We start from the raw sequence: 18,468 nt of genomic DNA on the forward strand, positions 1-18,468 counted from the left end.
AGGCCATGCCATGCGGGTCAGGGAACAGGGTGAGTGACATCAAACGCACAGCGGATACAGCCTAAAACAAACCCAACAGAAGATATGATTAGAACTCAACACCACCAGTTGGACAAAGGCCCCAGTTGACACAATCCCACATTGACCAAAGCAGGGCAACTCAACCCTGGTCCTGGATGGCTGCTATCAAACTATCTTAAATGACTAATGCTCTTAAGAGGACCAATTTGGTCAAAGCAAAACTGGTTCAAACAAGACTGACTCGCAGATCACGTGATTGCAGTAATAGTTTTATTTGTGTTTTCATTCCAATATACATTGTTTTCTTTTTCTATTTTATTCTCCCTGTTTTTATGTTTTCATTTAAATTCTTTTTCTTTTTATTTTCCTTTTTTTTTTTTACCTTTTTATTTACCTTTATAACTGATTATGATTGCTGTGCTTTTCCTCTGTTTTTGCCTTTTTGTTTGTATTTTTCCTGTTAAGCACTTTGAGCTGAAGTCTAAAGGTGCTATACAAATAAAGCTCTTATAATAATAATAATAATAATAATAATAATTATTATTATTATTATTATTATAATAAAAAATGAGACTACAGGCGCATCATCCCTCCAGGGGCCAAGGTTGCATAGCCCTCATCAACAGTCTATAAATTCATGTCCAAGCAAAGATCCAAAGAACACCAAAGAAATCACCTGCAGCAGTAGTGAGATAAACATTCCACACACCAGCCAAATTACCCCACATCCCGCTTTTCAAGTGTTCTATAGCCAATATACTCAGTGAGCAATTTATTAGGTAGCCCTGTATACCAGCTTGTTAATGTGAATATTTAATCAGCCAATCATGTGGCAGCAACTAAAAGCATAAAAAGCATAGAGACGTGGTGAAGATGTTCAGCAATTGTTCAGACCAAATGTCAAAAAGGGGAAGAAATGTGATCCAAGTGACTTTGACCATGGACTGATTGTTGGGCCAGACAGGGTGGTATCTCAGAAACTGCTGATCTGTTCATTTCACGCATAACAGTCTCTACAGGGTGCAGAGAATGGTGTGAAAACAAAATCACACAGTGAGCAACAGTTCTGCGAGCAGAAACGTGTTGTTAATGAGAGAGATCAGAGGAGGAGGGCCAGACTGGTCAAAGCTGACAGGAAGGTGACCGTAACACAAATAACCACACATTACAACAGTGGTATGCAGAAGAGCATCTCTGAACACACAACGCGTCAAACCTCTAAGTGCATAGGCTACAGCAGCAGAAGACCAATAGCTCTAAAAAATTTGTCTAATAAATACCTGATAAAGTGCTCACTGAGAGTATACAACAAACCCTGGTCACCATAGCTGCAGCTAATTAGTACTAGGGCTGCACAATATACTGTATATTTATCGTCATTGAGATACTAGCATTCAAGACAAACATATCAGAAAAGACTACTTGAAATGCAGTGAATAGTATTTATTTAAATTGACGTTCGATTAAATTGATTAGCTGTTCATGTGCAATTTGCTCAATAAAAGCATGTTGGAAAAAATGTATTTAATTTTTTTTATTCAGTAGGCATAACCTATTCGTTGTCTGGGGTCTATGTTAGCAGTGTACCTAAAGCAGAAACACATTAGCATTGTGCACACTTCAATATTTGTTCATTTATTGCAAGTCATATCTACATTGCAAAATTCTCCTTGAACATGAGAAAAAAGAAAGGACTGAAATCACAGAGCATGTTTATTTTCTGCAACACTACAAATGGATTCTGTCCCAATAATGAGTTCAGAGTTCAGCACTGATCTGAAAGGGGCTACAATGTGTGATCTCAGTGCTCAGAGTATTAATCATTATAATCTGGAAGTGATAAGTAACAGAGGAATTCCAGCCTCATGCAGATAGTTTCCATTAGTACAACTGAGGATGGAGAAGGAATGTTGCATTATAAAAACATTTTGCACTGCATTTTCTCTGAGGAAGGACATACAAAATGAACATGGTGTTTTCTGAGGTTATATTTTTCCATTTGGGGAAAGAGAATGAGGTCCTAGCCTCTCTCAGTAAACACTTTGAACAAGGGGTCTAAAATGTGCAACCACATACAGTGGGGTCCAAAAGTCTGAGACCGCAAGTGAAAATGCTTCTATTTTGCATTCTTTACTAATTTAAATAACTTTTTCTTTATTAATGATATTATCAGCACAAAAATTTGAGTCAATTTGAACAAAAGTTGAATCTTTGAAAAAAGAACACTCATTTCAGAATTTCTTGAACTTTGCAAATTTGTGCAAAACGCGATGATTCATGTAATCCCAGCATTATTTGACAATGTTCCAAAGAGCAATATTACGGAATGCTTGGCTTTTGTCAGACTGCAAGTGCCCCCATAAATGCTCAGTGGGGTTGAGGTCAGGTGATTGTGGACTGCGCAGCACTCCTTGCTCTTCGAGTAGTTATTGCAAAGCTTTGAAGCAACTTTCAATTGTTTTAATTTTTTTTTAATCCTAAAACTTTCTGTTTTTTTCCAGAATTACATAAAACGCCCCCCCCCCCCCAGATTTTCAATGTTGTCTCAAGACTTCTGAACCCCACCGTATATAACAGATACATATCCACAAGCACTGAAACAGACTTGCACACAAACACAAACCTGCATGTGAGCCATGACAGGCCAGAGGGGACCTGCAGAGGGCAGCTTACCTTGTGGACAACGCGCACAGGGAGCCCACAGCCACCGCGTAGGTCGCCCCCTCCCAGCCTACGTACTTGAAAGCCGCGGGAATGGGGCTGTTTTTGTCCAGCATGTAGTAGGGCATCATCATCGTGAGAGCGGCCGACACGCCAAAATATGCCACGAAGCAGATCAGAAGGGACGCCACAATCCCGATGGGAATGGCCTTCTGAGGGTTCTTCACCTCTTCCCCTAGTGCACGGAATAGAACAAGGGAGCGTGAGGTCAAAGTACAGATGGGCCAAAGGTCACTTCCCAAATTCTGGAGTGCGTTTCGCGGTCATCCACCACAGATGGCAACGTTGTAATCTATCGAGCATTTGGGCTTGGGCATGAACTTTACTGCCATCTTCAGTGAGACCAGAAGCAAAAAAAATTCTTCTTCACTTCCCAAATAATGTTGCATGTCAAAACCTCTTACAAAAGAGATACAGTACAGAGCAATCATTTCTGTGTTGATTTTCTTAAGTGAAACCCCTAACCTAAGCAGACCAATTTTTATTTCCCCCTTGGTGGCCATTGCTGAATTCCATTTGAGAACATTTTGAGCCTGGAAAGGAATCATCCTATAATTTTACAAAAACTAACAAAAAAAGCAATTATTTTGCAATATGTTTGCATTATTTTTAGGAAAGGAAAGTAAATCACTGTAGCATAAAGGGATGAAAATTGCCTTTTTGCGATTCCCATGAATTATAAGCAACAAAATAAATGACAATAGTGACAGCTGCACTCAGTGAGCACTTTATTAGGTATTTATTACGCTTATTTTATAGGCTCTAGAGACTGCCTGGCACCAACAATTTTTCCATGGTCAAAGTCACTTAAATCACATTTCTTCCCCATTCTGATTTGGTCTGAACCTCTTGACCATGTCAGCATGCTTTTGTGTATTTAGTTGCTGCCACGTGATTGTCTGATTGAATATTTGCATTAACAAGCTGGCGTACAGGTCTACGTAATTAAGAGCTCAGCGGGCATACGTTCCTCATGTAAAACATCTTCAACAGAAAGGACGAAATTGCTTGAGTGTCAGCCTGTAAAGTAGTCCTGAGCTGACCAGGGTGGGAAAGGTCACGGGTAGCGAGCTCCAGCCAGCTGGACAGCACTATGGGAGCGAGCCGGCAGCACTATGGAACTGACACCTCTATTCCTCTCTCTTTCCTATTGATTTACTGGCCACTGAAGTCTGTGGGTGTTATTGGGGGGGGGGGTATGGCCCCGTGTGCGGCTATAGATAGAGCCCGAAGGGAAAGGCGTGCCCAGATAAACTCTGACACACGCCTGAGCACTGGCCCCCGCCTCGGGGCCAATCACAACGATGGGAACAGAGGGGAGTGTCTCAGCTGTGAGGAAAGGGGAAAATTATCTATGAAGGCAAGGAATAAACTAATAATAAACAGGCACGCGGTATTGAGCAGAGTCCGTGAACTAAAGTTTAGAGGACGGGAACAGGGGCAGAGAGGAAAAAAACCTCACGCGCTTCAACGGGCTTGGCTCGCACCGACACTTTGTATGCAAGCAACAAAAAACATCACCTGATAACGGCATTGTTATTAGTTACAGGCTTAAACTTAGTTCCAGTGACACCAGTAGTGAGCAGGGCCTCTGCACTGGGCCATGGGTGTGCCCTTCAGAGGGATAGCCTTGAGTAATGGTAAATGGTAAATGGTTGGCTTTTATATAGCGCCTTTATCCATAGCACTGTACAATTGATGCTTCTCCATTCATCCATTCATACACACACTCACACACCAACGGCGATTGGCTGCCATGCAAGGCACCGACCAGCTCGTCAGGAGCATTTGGGGGTTAGGTGTCTTGCTCAGGGACACTTCGACACCGCCCGGGCGGGGGATCGAACCGGCAACCCTCCGACTGCCAGACGACTGCTCTTACTGCCTGAGCCATGTCGCCCCCAGGAAAGCCTTGTGTGACTGTGAGGGGCGAGTGTGTGGTTGATGGTCTCTTCCTGACGCACTCACCTGTGGTGGCGATGCAGTCGAACCCCACAAAGGCATAGAAGCACGTGGCTGCGCCTGACAGGACCCCTGTGAATCCAAAGGGCATGAATCCTCCTTGGCCCAGGCTCTCCTTCGATGGCAACGGCTCCGACACACTGACATAGGCAGAGAACGCATTACTCATCCGGATATTACTCATCCCGAATTTTACACAAAACCTCGCATGTTTTGCCCTTTCATGCAGAATCACTACTGTTTAATTATTATTTTTTTAAAGATATTTTTTAGGCCTTTTTCAGTTTTTTTTTATTGGACAGTATAGTACAGAGAGACAGGAAGAATGGGACCGAGAGAGAGGGAAAGACATGCAACAAATGTCAGACGGTCGGATTCGAACCGCTGACGTCGCGGCTCGCAATGAGCATGCGGTCAGTGCTCTAACAGGCTGTGATTTAGATGTCCTAAATGGAGTTGGCAAGAATTAGAAAAAGGGGCACATGCTAATCCCGAAGTTATCAACCAAACACATACCAAATTTGACAGGAGAAACAATTATTTTCGTATCTACAGCATATCTGGCAGCAGCACGTAGTTTGAGGCTCATTTGATACCTTGGACCCTTGATGACTTAGCCATGTAGCCAACAAATGTGTTCCATACTGTATCTAAAACCTTCATAATATGGCCTGACTGACCTGTAATCATTAAGTCATCCTGCATTAGGCAGAGGGATTATGCAGGGGCTTTGCACTCTTTCAGAGACCAATGAAAAATGTGAGGAAAAACAGAGGCTAATTGAACAGTACAATAGTTCAGAGTGGCTGTGGATGTCTCATCTGGCCCTGCAGCCTTTTGCCTCTGAACGAGAGATGTGACCTCCTGCCTTCTGAACTAGTTGGAAGTTTGCAATCTATTTCTTGTTCTTATCCAGAATCTGGTTTTCAATAGCCACTTAAGAAGTGTGATTATCCCTCGCTGGACTGAGAAAAGCAATATAGGACCGATGTAGGAGATCCCTCACACTCCATCTGTGGAAGGTAGTCGCAACGTACCGTGGAGGTAGTCTGCCCATGAATACGATTTTGAGGCGACGTTGCTTACTGCGGAATCAGACATGCGCCGACATTTGCCCTATGTAGCTGCGCTGTCAGGGAATATTCATGTATTAGGCCTGCTCATTTCTAATGCAGAGGGAAGTGAAATTAGCCTAACTGCGTAGCATTTTCCTTTCCAGCTGAGTCTGCTTGCCTGTTCTGAAACTTAAAGGACCACGATGGTATTTTGGATACATTTTCATTTTGGCCCATTTACTACAAATCTTGTGTTGCCTATGCAAACCAATTTTCAAAGCAACAGCCTTTTACTAAATTGAATTCATTGGTTACCATTCATTAGGCATCAACACTATGAAAATCTACTTGTACAGCTATTTGATAGGTAATCAATCATCCTGAATGAGAAAGTCACATTATCGTTGCATTTTAAAGCATGGATTTACTAGAGAATGAGACAGAACTGTCTTATTAAAAAAAAAAAAGAATCACAACAAAATGTCTTTCTGCCATGGAGACAAAGACCATTATACAAACTGAATTCAAATCCATGCCTCTGAATATCAATGTGATTTTCGCAGGACAGTTTTAATAAACAAGCTTTAACATCCAAAATACCGCTATGGTTCAATAGTTTTTCGTCATTGACAAAAATAGAAATCAAGAATGTCTGCCACGTTTTTGCCGATTTCATCTTCAAACCATGCCCATTTTATCCAAACACAAATACACTTTTCTGAGTAGTGGGCGCCCATAGCAACCCACCTGCTGAAAATGGTACTGACAGTTTCTGAGCTACAGACACTTGTATTGGAGAAAAAGAAAGAAAGACAGAAAGAGAGAAAGATAGAAAGAAAAAAACCCAGTAAAAACGATAGGGTTCCAAGCAATACATGCTTGGAAACCTAATATGTTCTTAATCAGGTTCTGCTACTCACTTGAGGGAGGAGTAGGTACTGTTGAAGATGTCATCAGGCACCAAGTGCCAGTTCTTCAGCGTTCCCTTCACCAGGCCAGAGATGACCATGAACAGCAGCACCAGCACGTTGATACAGGTGAACACCTTGTTGACCATGGCAGACTCCTTCACACCAAAGGCCAACAGGCCTGTAATGTGAGATGCAAAAAAGCTCTTAAAAAAGAATTTTTTCTCAAGCAAACAGAATTGTATTTAGGGCCATATTGTACATTTAGAAGGAATAGAAACACGCTGCAACACAATTAGACTTTTCTATTATGACAACATTACAGGGTGGGATTTTACCCTAAGACTTTCCCACATTTCAAAACATGCTCAAGTTTGTGGGCCACGTAGGACATACTGTAGCCCACAAATAATGATTTATTAATCAGTCTTTCCCCTTGTTCACTACATCTCTCCTCAATGACTTCCAGGCACAAATTGCATGTGAATGACACCACAGCCTTATCACCTGTCAGGGTGAAGATTATCAACACGGCGAACATGTCTGGGTACTCAGCCAGGACACCTGGTGCACTCATGGCCATGTACTGACGACAAAACTGCTCGATGTGCTTCCCAATAAGTTCATCAAATGTGGCACTCCATGCTCGGGCCACACTGGATGTACCTAAGAGTAAAAAAAATACAATAATAAAATGTCACAAAATCAGAAGAAGCAGCTGGAAGAATAAACATTTCCTTCAAGTATCATTAAATCACATTTTCGCTAAGTTACCATGTTTATTAGCAACGGTTATTAGCAGTATATTCCTTTGCTCAAGGGATACCTTAAAAAGTATTGGAACAGCAAGGTCAATTCCTTTGTTTTTGCAATACACAGAATACATCTGTGGTTGAGATAATCACGAGACAAGAATTTCAACTTTTATTTCCTGGTACTTACATCTAGATGCGTGAAACTACTTAGAACACCTTTGGTATCAGACCACCCAATTTTTAGGTGAGCAAAAGTATTGGAACAGAGAGTATTTAAGTAAATGAAAGTAAATAAAACACTTAATATTTGGTAGCATATTCCTTGCTTGTATATAACTGATTCAAGCCTGCGACCCATTGACATCACCAAACTGTTGCATTCTTCTTTTGTGATGTTTTGCAGGCTTTTACTGCAGCCTCTTTTAGTTGTTTGTTATGGGGCTTTTTTTCCCTTCATTGTCTTGCTGCATGATAAAGTCCCTCCAAATTAGTTTGGACGCATTTCTCTGTAAGTCGGCAGACAGAATGTATTTGTAGATTTCTGAATTCATTCATGAGTTACATCATCAATAAAGATTAGTGAGCCCACTCCAGAAGCAGCCATGCAAGCCCAAGCCATGACATTTCCTCCACCGTGCTTCACAGATGAGCTTGTATGTTTCAGATCATAAGTAGATTCTCTTCTTTCTCCACACTTTGGTCTTTCCATCACTTTGGTAGAAGTTTGTCTTGGTCTCATCAGTCCATAAAACTGTGTTCCAGAACTTGTACTTCTTTGCAAATTGTAACCTTGACTTCCACTTCTTACTACTGATGAGTGGTTTGCATCTTGTGGTATAGGCTCTATGTTGCTGCTCTCGTAAGTCTTCTTTGAACGGTTGATTGAGATACCTCCACCCTTCCCCGTGGAAATCGTTTGTGATGTCACTGACTGATGTTTTGGGGTTTTCTTCATAGCTCTCACAATGTTTCTGTCATGCTTTCACATTCCGTTGTCCGTTGCTAGGTACGCCAGCGGTTTCTTTCTTTTTCAGGACATTCTAAGTTGTTGTCAAGCAATCCCCAATGCTTGTGCAATGCCTCTGATCGATTGCCCCTCTTTTCTAAGCTGCGATTCTCGAAAAGACAGCTCTCTGGTCTTCCTGTTGGTTTTCTAACACAAATGCAATCGTCACAGGCAAAATCAACGGCTAAAACCAACATTCAGTCGACATTCAGAATTATTTATTGTTTAACCAATCAATCTAACATCAATCTAACAAAAAAACACCTGTCAATCATATGTCCCAATACTTACACAATCATGTTTGAACTAAAACTACATAACACATGAAGCATTCATATGTGCACCACAAGACCATCACTAGATCTTATTAATTTAGATTAGTTAAACATCATAGAATAATTAACATCGTCTTAAGAATGAATGGCCGAACATTTAGGACTGCTGTGCTGCTTCCTCATTTTGCAAAATCATTAAGAGGAAATGAACCAGAGCCCATACTCCAAGGGAGGACTCCTCTGTTCACCTTCTCCATTCCCCATAGACCCCATCCAGCCATTTCAATATGTCAAGCCCCTCACCAATATTACAATCACATTACATTACAATGTGCCCTGTCTTGTATTGTTTTGCTATTATCCCAATTTTTGTCAGTTTTGTTCTTTGTTTTGTGTGATACTCAAACCACCCTGTCTGACACCAACAATCATTGCACGGTCAAAGTCACTTAGATCACATTCTTTCCCATTCTGATGGTTGATGTGAACATTCTGAACTGAAGCTTCTGACTCGTATGAATGTATGCATTGCACTGCTGCCACAAAATTGGCTGATTAGATAATCGCATGATTAAGCAGGTGTAATAAAGTACAAATGGGGGGGGGGGGGGGGGGGGGGGGGGCGGTGGCAAGAAGGGAGGATTGAGGAACACAGTCTTTCTCAGTTCATGTCAGCAACGCCGCACGTTCACCTTACCTATGACGTAAGACAGGATGAGGTTCCAGCCTGTAATGAAGGCCCACAGCTCGCCCACAGTCACGTAGCTGTACAGGTACGCTGACCCCGTCTTGGGGACGCGAGCCCCAAACTCTGCGTAACACAGGCCCGCCAGCACCGACGCCAGCGCGGCGATGAAGAAGGAGAGGACGATGGCGGGGCCGGAGTTCTCGCGAGCGACCGCCCCCGCCAGCACGTACACCCCGGCGCCAAGTGTGCTGCCCACACCCAGGGCCACTAGGTCGAAGGTGTTGAGGCAACGGGCCAGACGCGAGTCCTCCGTGTTGCAGTCCACCACCTTCACCCGCAGGAGCTGTTTCCCAAACGAAACCAGCCTCTTCAGAGCCATGGCCCAGCCCTCGCTAAGCTCGTAGGTCAGAGGTCAGATGTCAGAGGTCACAGGGTGAAGAAGCCTGGGAAGAAACAGAGAATGACAAAACTGTAATTAGGAACCTGCACTGATTGTTCAACTGCTTTGTCTCTTTATCGTTTAAATGTTTTGGGGGTTTTTTTGCTTGTAAATTGTAAACAGCAATGGTGGTATTAATGCACATGAGCAAAATAGTGCATTGTCTGGTATTCCCTGCTGTGATGTTGCAACTTTTTTAATGAACATATTCAGCACTTTTGTTTGTCTCACTGTAGCCTTGCTCTCTAAAACCCTAAATCTAAGTCCACTGACTTCAGACCTCAGTTTCCATAAACCGTTGTACATTTATCTTGAACCACATATTTCTCCTCTTACAGGTGTTCTTGCTACCACCTCAATGGCGTGTGCGAGGGGTTAACAATGCATTCCTGCCTAACCTATCCCTGTCAATCTCTCATCAGGGGGGCCTAGGGCCGGGTCCTCGACAGTGTAACTTGTCCCACGGTCCTAACAAGGCAACTGCAGGCAGCGTATACAGACAAGCCAGAGGGGTGCAGTTTTTTTTCTAAAAATTCTAAATATACACTCAATGAGCACATTATTAGCCTTCTTTTTTATACTTATTCAGTCTTCTGCTGCTGTCCACTTCAGAGGTTTCATGCATTGTGAGTTCAGAGATGCTAAAATCCCAGGAGATCAGCAGTTTCTGATCAACCATCCTGTCTGACACCAAAAAGTGATCAACCATCCTATCTGACACCAAAAATCATATTTTCTCCCCATTCGGATGGTTGATGTGAACATTAACTGAAGCTTCTGACCCGTATCTGCATGACTGTATTGCACTGCACTGCTACCACACAATTGGCCGATTAGACAATCTCATGAATAGGTAGGTGTACAAGTGTTCCTATTAAAGTGCTCAGAGAGCGTATGGTTTTCATTTTATAACAACCACATTTTTATTGAGCTCAGTGTGTAGAAGATAAATACATGGGACTTACAGTATATACAAGTAGCCTTCATAATGAAGGCACAATCAACAGTCGCGCACGGTTTGACTGGGGCCAGCGTGACATGACCGGCGGAACATTCTTATCTGTAAAGTATCAGCAGATTAACACACACGTGTCACAAATTGGCACCTTCCTCCACGACCCACCGAAACTGACTGCTACTCACGGGGAGCTTGGAACAGATAGGGGGAAACAGGTGATATTTCCCCCGCTAGTACAGCACTGTGCAGAACACAGCCCTTAAATGTCACATTGTATTTGCCGTGTAACGCACATGGAAATCCATAATGTGTGACCATGAGCGGAACCTGGGAGGCTTGGGGAGGATAATCCATCTTATTGTAACACATATTATAAACTACGGCCAGACAGATCTGACACAAGCAAAGTAAACGCCACAAGAAAAAGAAAAATCCAGCGTTTTCCATTTCTGTTTGTCACAGCTTTTCTCCTCCCTTCTGCCAGCATACACACCAACATCTGTCACATGTACAGTATGTGTACGTCGATCCTGAGTGAATGTGGTTATATATCCTTGACGATAAAGATTAAAAAAGAAGACATATTACGCAGCCACATTCCATGACCCAGCTCCTCTTGGCTCCCTTCCAAACATTAGGCCCCACAGCGGCAAACCAAAGAGATCCGCAGAAGCCCACTTCCTGTCACGCCACCCCTCAGTGGAAAGTTCCACAGTCAAGGGGGGCAATAACCTCTTTTCTGGATGTGTGCTTGCTTTTCTTGCCCCCTATATTGGATAAATGCACACGCCAGGGCACAGATCATGTTGCCTACACTCTGCCATGAAATTAGCCACCACGATTATGAATGAACATTCAGGCCCACTTCCCACCTCTGCATTTAATGGCTAACAAACTGATTGAGCATCTACTCTGCAGCCATGAACTAAATTATGTTGGTACAACAAAAGGCCTCCTAATAACCCTGGCTCAAGTCTCCCTCATTAATCATCAATGGAAGTTCGTTAAAATGAGCTTAAGAGTGCATAAGAACTGAAATACTGGATAACGCCGCAAACATGTGGGCCAGTTATTCACTTCTTAATACAGTGTTGGAGCTCTCTACAAGTAGGTCACCCACAATGGTGGCTTTTCATTGCGATTCTACAAACTCACCAGGTATGCCAAGCTGGGCACTCTCAAACAATAAGCCCATGCCATGTACTCCCTGAACCAGGCTGGGTGGAACAGCAATTAAGAAAGAGGAAAAGGTCTTGCTTGTGAAAACTGAGGCACATCAAACACATTATACAACAGGAACCTGATGCCGTTAGCATGCTGCAAAAATGTATGCCCAATTAAGAAACTATTACAGAACAAGTTACAGAAACACATTATCCGCAAGATGTGTATAATAGTTCCTATATTAAAATGATGTCTGTTAACTATTTTGTCAGTTTTTGTTGTACTGTACAGTACATATTGCATACACATTGCAGCACAACAAGGAGCAACATCTACAAGCCACAATACACAAGTTAAACACGTTGCTTCCATGGAAGCACACAACTGCAAAGCATACAGTTGATGAAGGTTCCCATACTCACGAAAACCACAGCTTCACCTGCACAGAGCAAGGACCTATCGCTGAAAAGTGTTCTTCAGACACCCCTGTAAGTGCAGTCCATTTAGAACTCTGGCCTACAAATAGAATGTTGAGACATCACATGACCCTGCTATTCCAGGCGACTGTGACAGTCACTGCAAACGCAATGCTATCACTCTCAGTCTTCCTGGGTTTTCACTCTTGCCACATGGCATCCCCAACCCACTCAGAACACACCTTCCAGGCGATTATCGGGAAAGCAGCCAATCGCTGCAACTTAGGCTGATGCCTGGATATACAGTCTGTGAAACTAGCAGCTGATTCAGTGTATCTGTCACCTGAAACTTTGCCATAGGCATACTGTGTCTGTAACTATTCAAGCTCACCTGAATTAATGCGGTGGCACATTAATTATACTCCAAAAATAACTCAACGGTAATAAGACTTTATAGTCCTGTGAGATAATTGCGTTGATTTTATGGGCTAAATTAGAAGCTACTATAAAAATGTAACGTATATCACAAAATCAAGTTAAAGCCTAATGATTGCTTCCCTGTAGCGTCTGTAAAGTGTCCGGCTCCAACTGGTTCTGTCTCAGCAGTTCTAGTGTTCCCAGTGCAACACACGCTGCTGAACCAGCCCGCTTCGATTTGGGAAACTTGTGTCTCTGTAAGAGGGTCTTCAGCAGACCTTTCCACTGGCAACAACTGGGCAGAAATATAACGCAGAGTAGCCAGCCTTGACACAGAGGTGACCATAAATGTTAAAACATCACAACAGACATTCTGCTTAGCTCAAACTCAATTCCAGTTTCTAGTATCCTCCCAAACAGAGATGGTCATTTATCAGGCTTTTTAAAACGTAAGGTTAAGTAGCAAGTTCTAAGGAATTTGGTGTAATAGTCACAAAATGGTGAAGTCAGTCAGCATGCCACTTAGCTCTAATTTAGGTCAAGGGCTTGCCAGTGGTTCCCTTACACACCACATGATTTGACATTCCTTGCTCCGGGGTAGGTAAGGTGAAACAAGACTTGGCTGCTCAATCCTGGAACCTCACAGTCGGTGCGAAGACCGGATTGGCCCGTACGCTCCAGCTCTGGAGATTTCCCTGTTAAATTAAGAAGGTGTGCGGAGGGGGTACAACCCTGCTTTCTTCCAATCACGCGGCAGGAAGCACACTCTCAATGTGAGGCATAGCAGAGAGACAAACTGCCCATTGGCAATCTTTCACATGTCTATAATTAAATAAAATAAATGCTAGATTTACATATCAGCAAAGTGCTCAGCTTGATTAGCGTCAGCAAATATTCAGCTGCAAAAATGGAAAAAACACAGAAATACAACCTACCGATCGCGACCAGGATGAAAGCCTCTGAGCCTCTGATACAGTACCATCTGCTACATTCATGGTACAATCCAAACCACTAGCCTACTTCCATAACTTCAAACCAGTCTACCCAACTATATGAAGGTGGTGGGGATGACTTCAGGGCAGGTTGTTCGTCAATAAATATTCTCAAAGACAAGCACTGGCACCACCACAAAGGTCAAGAAAGCTGCCTCAAGCCAAAAAGAAAATGGCAAATCAGCTTCATGACGTTTTTTCCAATACTATCACTAACATCCTGGAACACTTAATGCTGCTGTGTGTCACCCAAAAAAAATAAGTGACAGTTTAGTTTACAATATCCAGAAATGACACCCCAACACATGTTCTTAGTTTTAGGAGGTCTGAGCCAAGTGCACCGCCTACCAACTACCCCCAACCCAGAGACGGAAGTAACAAACTAGGAATTTCAGTCTGGTATAGCCTCCCTAGTAAGGGCTTTTTAGGAGCCTTGAAAGGAACAACAGATAATCACATTCTTAATGTTTAGAAAGTATCTAGATAAACAGAACCCTAACACAAATTTGTTTTTACTACAAAATAGCGATTTGTGTAGGGGGGTAGGGGTTGTGCGTGGGAGGATCTGTGTGTTCTGCTCTGCTCCTAACAAATAACCTTGTGATTATGTCCAGTTAATTTACACCTGCGAGTTCCTACTGTCTGTGACCTTCCTAAACCAAAGTCATGGTGCTCAGCACACACAGCTTGGCTAATGGGGAGTGAGAATGTGAAGGCCAACAATCTCTGGAAACAGAGGTTAAAACCCTCAGGTAAAAAAAAGAAAGACTTATGACCAGCTCATTTTCAAGCTGGTCAAGCTGGCATTGCGGGATTTTTACAGCAGGATATACATGTGTAATGAGTCAAGAAATTTGCCCAAGGTGAGATCTGAACTGAGGACATCAACGGTGTTACGTTCCCCTGTGTTGGTGTCCGAGTGCCTGGGGCTGGCTCCTGCATGTGCAGCCAATCAGCTAATTAACTGACTGCCATTTATCTGCACCTGGGTTCACCTGGCCAATAAGAATAAAACCAGAAGCCTAAGCCGTGTTAGGAAGAGACACTAGCGAGGAGACACCAAACTAATTGGGAGGAACTTCATCATGCAGCAGGACAATGACACAAAACACACTGCCAACACAACAATTCACTTCATTGGGGAGAAAAGGGAAGGTTTTAGACTGTCCAAGTCAGTCACCAGACGTTAACCAAATTGAGCATGCATTTCACCTCCTGAAGAGGAGATAACATGGTGCTTGAATGTGACACTTGCCAGTTGTCATTAGGCAACAACAAAACAAATTTTAAAACCTAAATTTCAAAGTTCACCTAAACTGTCTGGGCGTGGTCAATTAGCAATGATCAATTTTCACAAGCTAGTGTACTTAGTATATCTACTATCGATAGCTAAGGTAAGGATGCTGACTAATCCAATGATAATTCTGGCTAGCTAGCTAGCCAAGTTAAGATAAAAGCACAACTATAACGTCCTTATGAAAGCAAGCAATCTAGCTAACATTATCGATAACGTCACCTCATGAAAGCAAACTAGCTAGCTAAATGAATATAACCAGAAATAGTCTAATAGTCCTGAAAAGCCACTCTACTCTTTCATTGTCTTGCCTGAAGGCCAGCGTGCAAACTATGGGTCACAAGTTACAGGAGAGGGATAAAGGGAGTGGTTATTCTCGTGTGACGCATACAAGGAGAACATTCTAAACCGGTTGAAAATAGGTCAATACATTTAAAATGCTTACTTCTCCAAAACTAAAGAACAGACATATTTAATTGTGTAACTTTCATTGTGCTTCTCCAATGTTTTCTTGTGCAAATTTCATATAAAAACCTAGAAAGTGTGACCAACCATGTTACTCCTTATTTACTTTAATTTACTTAAATGCATACTGGAATAGTATCACTCAATGCACTGGTTTTATCAGCCATTTCACATCATTAAAAGCCTGATTCCATGCTTCGATTGTCCTCCTCTTAGCACCATGAATTCGAGCTACTGATAATTACATGGCAATAATAATGAGGAGAGATAGTAACCATTGTTGACGTGTTAAAGTGTGAGGAGGGACCCAGCGGCAAATAAGCATCTTTTTTTGCAGCAGTAAGCCCTGCTGAATATATCCTCTTTTGTTTTAGTGAGAGCCTGAATGTGGAATCATCATTTAATAGCAACAGGAATGGCAAGCAGGGGATGGTCTGGTTTAATAATCTGGATAGATCTGTGGCAATTAACAATCCCAGAAGTAGTGTAGAAAGGTTCCCACCGAGCCCTGTAGGCATAGAGTACATTCTAAATGCATATTAATCTGTTGATCCACTGCAGGTAAAACAAACCAGATCTGCCAGCTAGCAAACGCCATGACTCTATAGGACCGTAATTTTAGTCTACATTGCGTAACGGGGATGCCACAGTAGATGAGGTCCTGCAATCTACAGTGGGTGCTGGGACACTTGGGCATTAGGATCTGAACATGCTGAAAGAGGGCACAATGCAAAGGATTGGGCATATAATTTGGTAAGTTTGGAAAGGAAAGGACACCAGCTGATTTATTACACTGCAAGATTGTTATTTTTTTCCCATTCCAAGTACATTTTGGTAAGTTCAGGCGATAAGAGCAGTTGTCCGGCAGTCGGAGGGTTGCAGGTTCGATCCCTGCCCTGGGTGTGTCGAAGTGTCCCTGAGCAAGACACCTAACCCAGAATTGCTCCTGACGTGCTGGTTGGTGCCTTGCATGGCAGCCAATGGCTGTTGGTGTGTGTATAGAATAGAGTCTGCTGCAAATTTCAATGGGAGAAGAGGTGATTTTTGCCAATTGATTTTGTAACCCGATATTTTATTACATTTATTAAATAAGGCCATAAGGTATGGTAAGGATTTATTTGAGTTGTCCATAAATAGTAAAATATCACCGGCATATAGAGAGATATGATAATCGGCACCTTTAATAGAAGTAGGGGAGAACTCGGCGTATGATTGGCATATGGTTTGAGCCAGAGATTCAAGAGAAAAAGTAGGGCAGCCCTGGTGTGTGCCCCTAGTGATAATGATGTAGAACAATTTTGCCCAGTTAATACAATGGCAGGGGGACTCACATACAGCACTTCAATCATAGAAATGAATTCCCAACCTAAACTCATAGTGTGCAATACAGCCCATAAGTATTGCCATTCTAAGCAATCAAAAGCTTTCACTGCATCAAGAGACCACACATGAGGAATCGGTTTCAGTGGCAGCACGTATGATGTATAGAAGACAATGCAAGTTGCCGGAGGCTAAACGAAACTTAGTAAAGCCGGCAATGCCCAAGACGAATTATACTGGGTTCTAAAGCCTATGAGGGACAATGGACGATAACTGGAACAGGAAGCAGGTCTTTCTTGAGTAACAAGGATATGACGGCAGTATTAGTCCGATTCCTAAAAGAGCCTTCGTCAACTGCAAAATTGATCATGTCCAACATAAGGGGTCCCAGAGCAGGCCAGAATGCCAAATATATCGGCTGGAATGCCATCCATGCCAGGGGACTTTCCCTTATTCATTTTAAGTGCTTCTTCTCCAAGTCTGGCTGATTCTATATTTGAGATCTGTGGCAGATCTAATGTCCTAAGGAAAGATAGATAATAATTTGCAATCAACCTCCGTGCTGTATGGATTTGAATAAAAGGATCTGAAGGTATAGTTGATTTGAGTAGGGTCAGTTAACCAAGTTCCTTGTTGTGACTCAATCATTGAAATATTGGCAAAGTTCTCGTTACTGCGGAGTTTAAGGCTAATACTGTAGGTGACTAGGGCGAATGCCATTAAAATATTAATTTCATCTGGACCTTTGTATAAGAAATTCAGCTCAATCTCTGAGCAGCAAGTTCAATTCTGTTTTAATTACTTTAATTTCTTGCGGCACATGATCAGATTAAAATAGTTGAGAAGAATGTTCCCGAGAAGCCAGGTTACTCTCCAAATCCGATTTTAAGAAGACGGTCTTATGAAGAAGAAGCATATGCAAGAATTGTCTCTTATTACTGCATCCCATACAATACACGAGTCTTTGACTGAACCAAGATTAAAAGAGAGAAATTCTCATATTTTAGAATCAAATTGGCTACAAAACCCATTATCCCATAGTAAGGTGGTATTAAACCTACATGGGGCAAGAGCCGATTTGTCAACTAAAATTAATTTGCAGAAATGAATATGGTGATCAGATTGGGACATGGGCCAAATTTCTGCAGTTTTTTCTGTAGAAATGAAAGACTGAGACAAAAATATAAAGTCTATTCTCAAATATGTTTGATAAATATGTCTAGAATAAAAGAAAAGTGTATGACTTTGTTGAAGGATTAATTAAAGGCCACAGATCTACTAACCATGCCAAGGACATGCAGAGTTTCAAATCTGAAGTCCCAGGAGCCTGGAAGTATGCTTCTCTGCCACCAGCTCTGTCAAGGGAGGAACATATGCCTGTGTTCATATCTATGCCAAATACTATTTCAAAATCAGCCAATTCTAGAAGAAACTCTGACAAGGCTGGCAAAAAAAATTATATTGTGGGTGCATATACACACAGAAATGCAATATTCTTATCACCTATTTTGGTCTAATTGTGTGCCACCACAGTCTAGAATGTAAAGATCTACAAACTAGTATCAGTGTTCCCTTACATTTGTTGTCTGCAGAAAATGAAGTAGCCACTTTA

At 42.3% G+C, this 18,468-nt stretch overlaps 1 protein-coding gene across 4 annotated transcripts in view; it reads right to left on the reverse strand.

Annotated features, from left to right (window-relative positions):
• The window catches only part of slc7a1a (solute carrier family 7 member 1a), a 37,914-nt gene that overhangs the window by 12,509 nt on the left and 6,937 nt on the right, over positions 1-18,468 (reverse strand). Inside the window, exons 1-6 of one of the 4 annotated variants that reach the window (XM_061248199.1) lie at positions 18,140-18,189; positions 9,401-9,834; positions 7,175-7,333; positions 6,680-6,848; positions 4,711-4,844; positions 2,695-2,917 (exon numbers count right to left, since the gene is read on the reverse strand). In XM_061248199.1, the coding sequence (XP_061104183.1) occupies positions 2,695-2,917; positions 4,711-4,844; positions 6,680-6,848; positions 7,175-7,333; positions 9,401-9,770 (1,055 nt within the window). In that variant the 5' untranslated portion in view covers positions 9,771-9,834; positions 18,140-18,189. Of the gene's footprint in view, positions 1-2,694; positions 2,918-4,710; positions 4,845-6,679; positions 6,849-7,174; positions 7,334-9,400; positions 9,835-12,374; positions 12,445-13,354; positions 13,373-18,139; positions 18,190-18,468 lie in introns of those variants that run through there. The other 3 variants (XM_061248200.1, XM_061248198.1, XM_061248197.1) reach the window with 3 other exon arrangements.

The sequence above is a fragment of the Conger conger genome, chromosome 7 (genome assembly GCF_963514075.1).
Source record: "Conger conger chromosome 7, fConCon1.1, whole genome shotgun sequence".
NCBI lineage: Eukaryota > Metazoa > Chordata > Actinopteri > Anguilliformes > Congridae > Conger > Conger conger.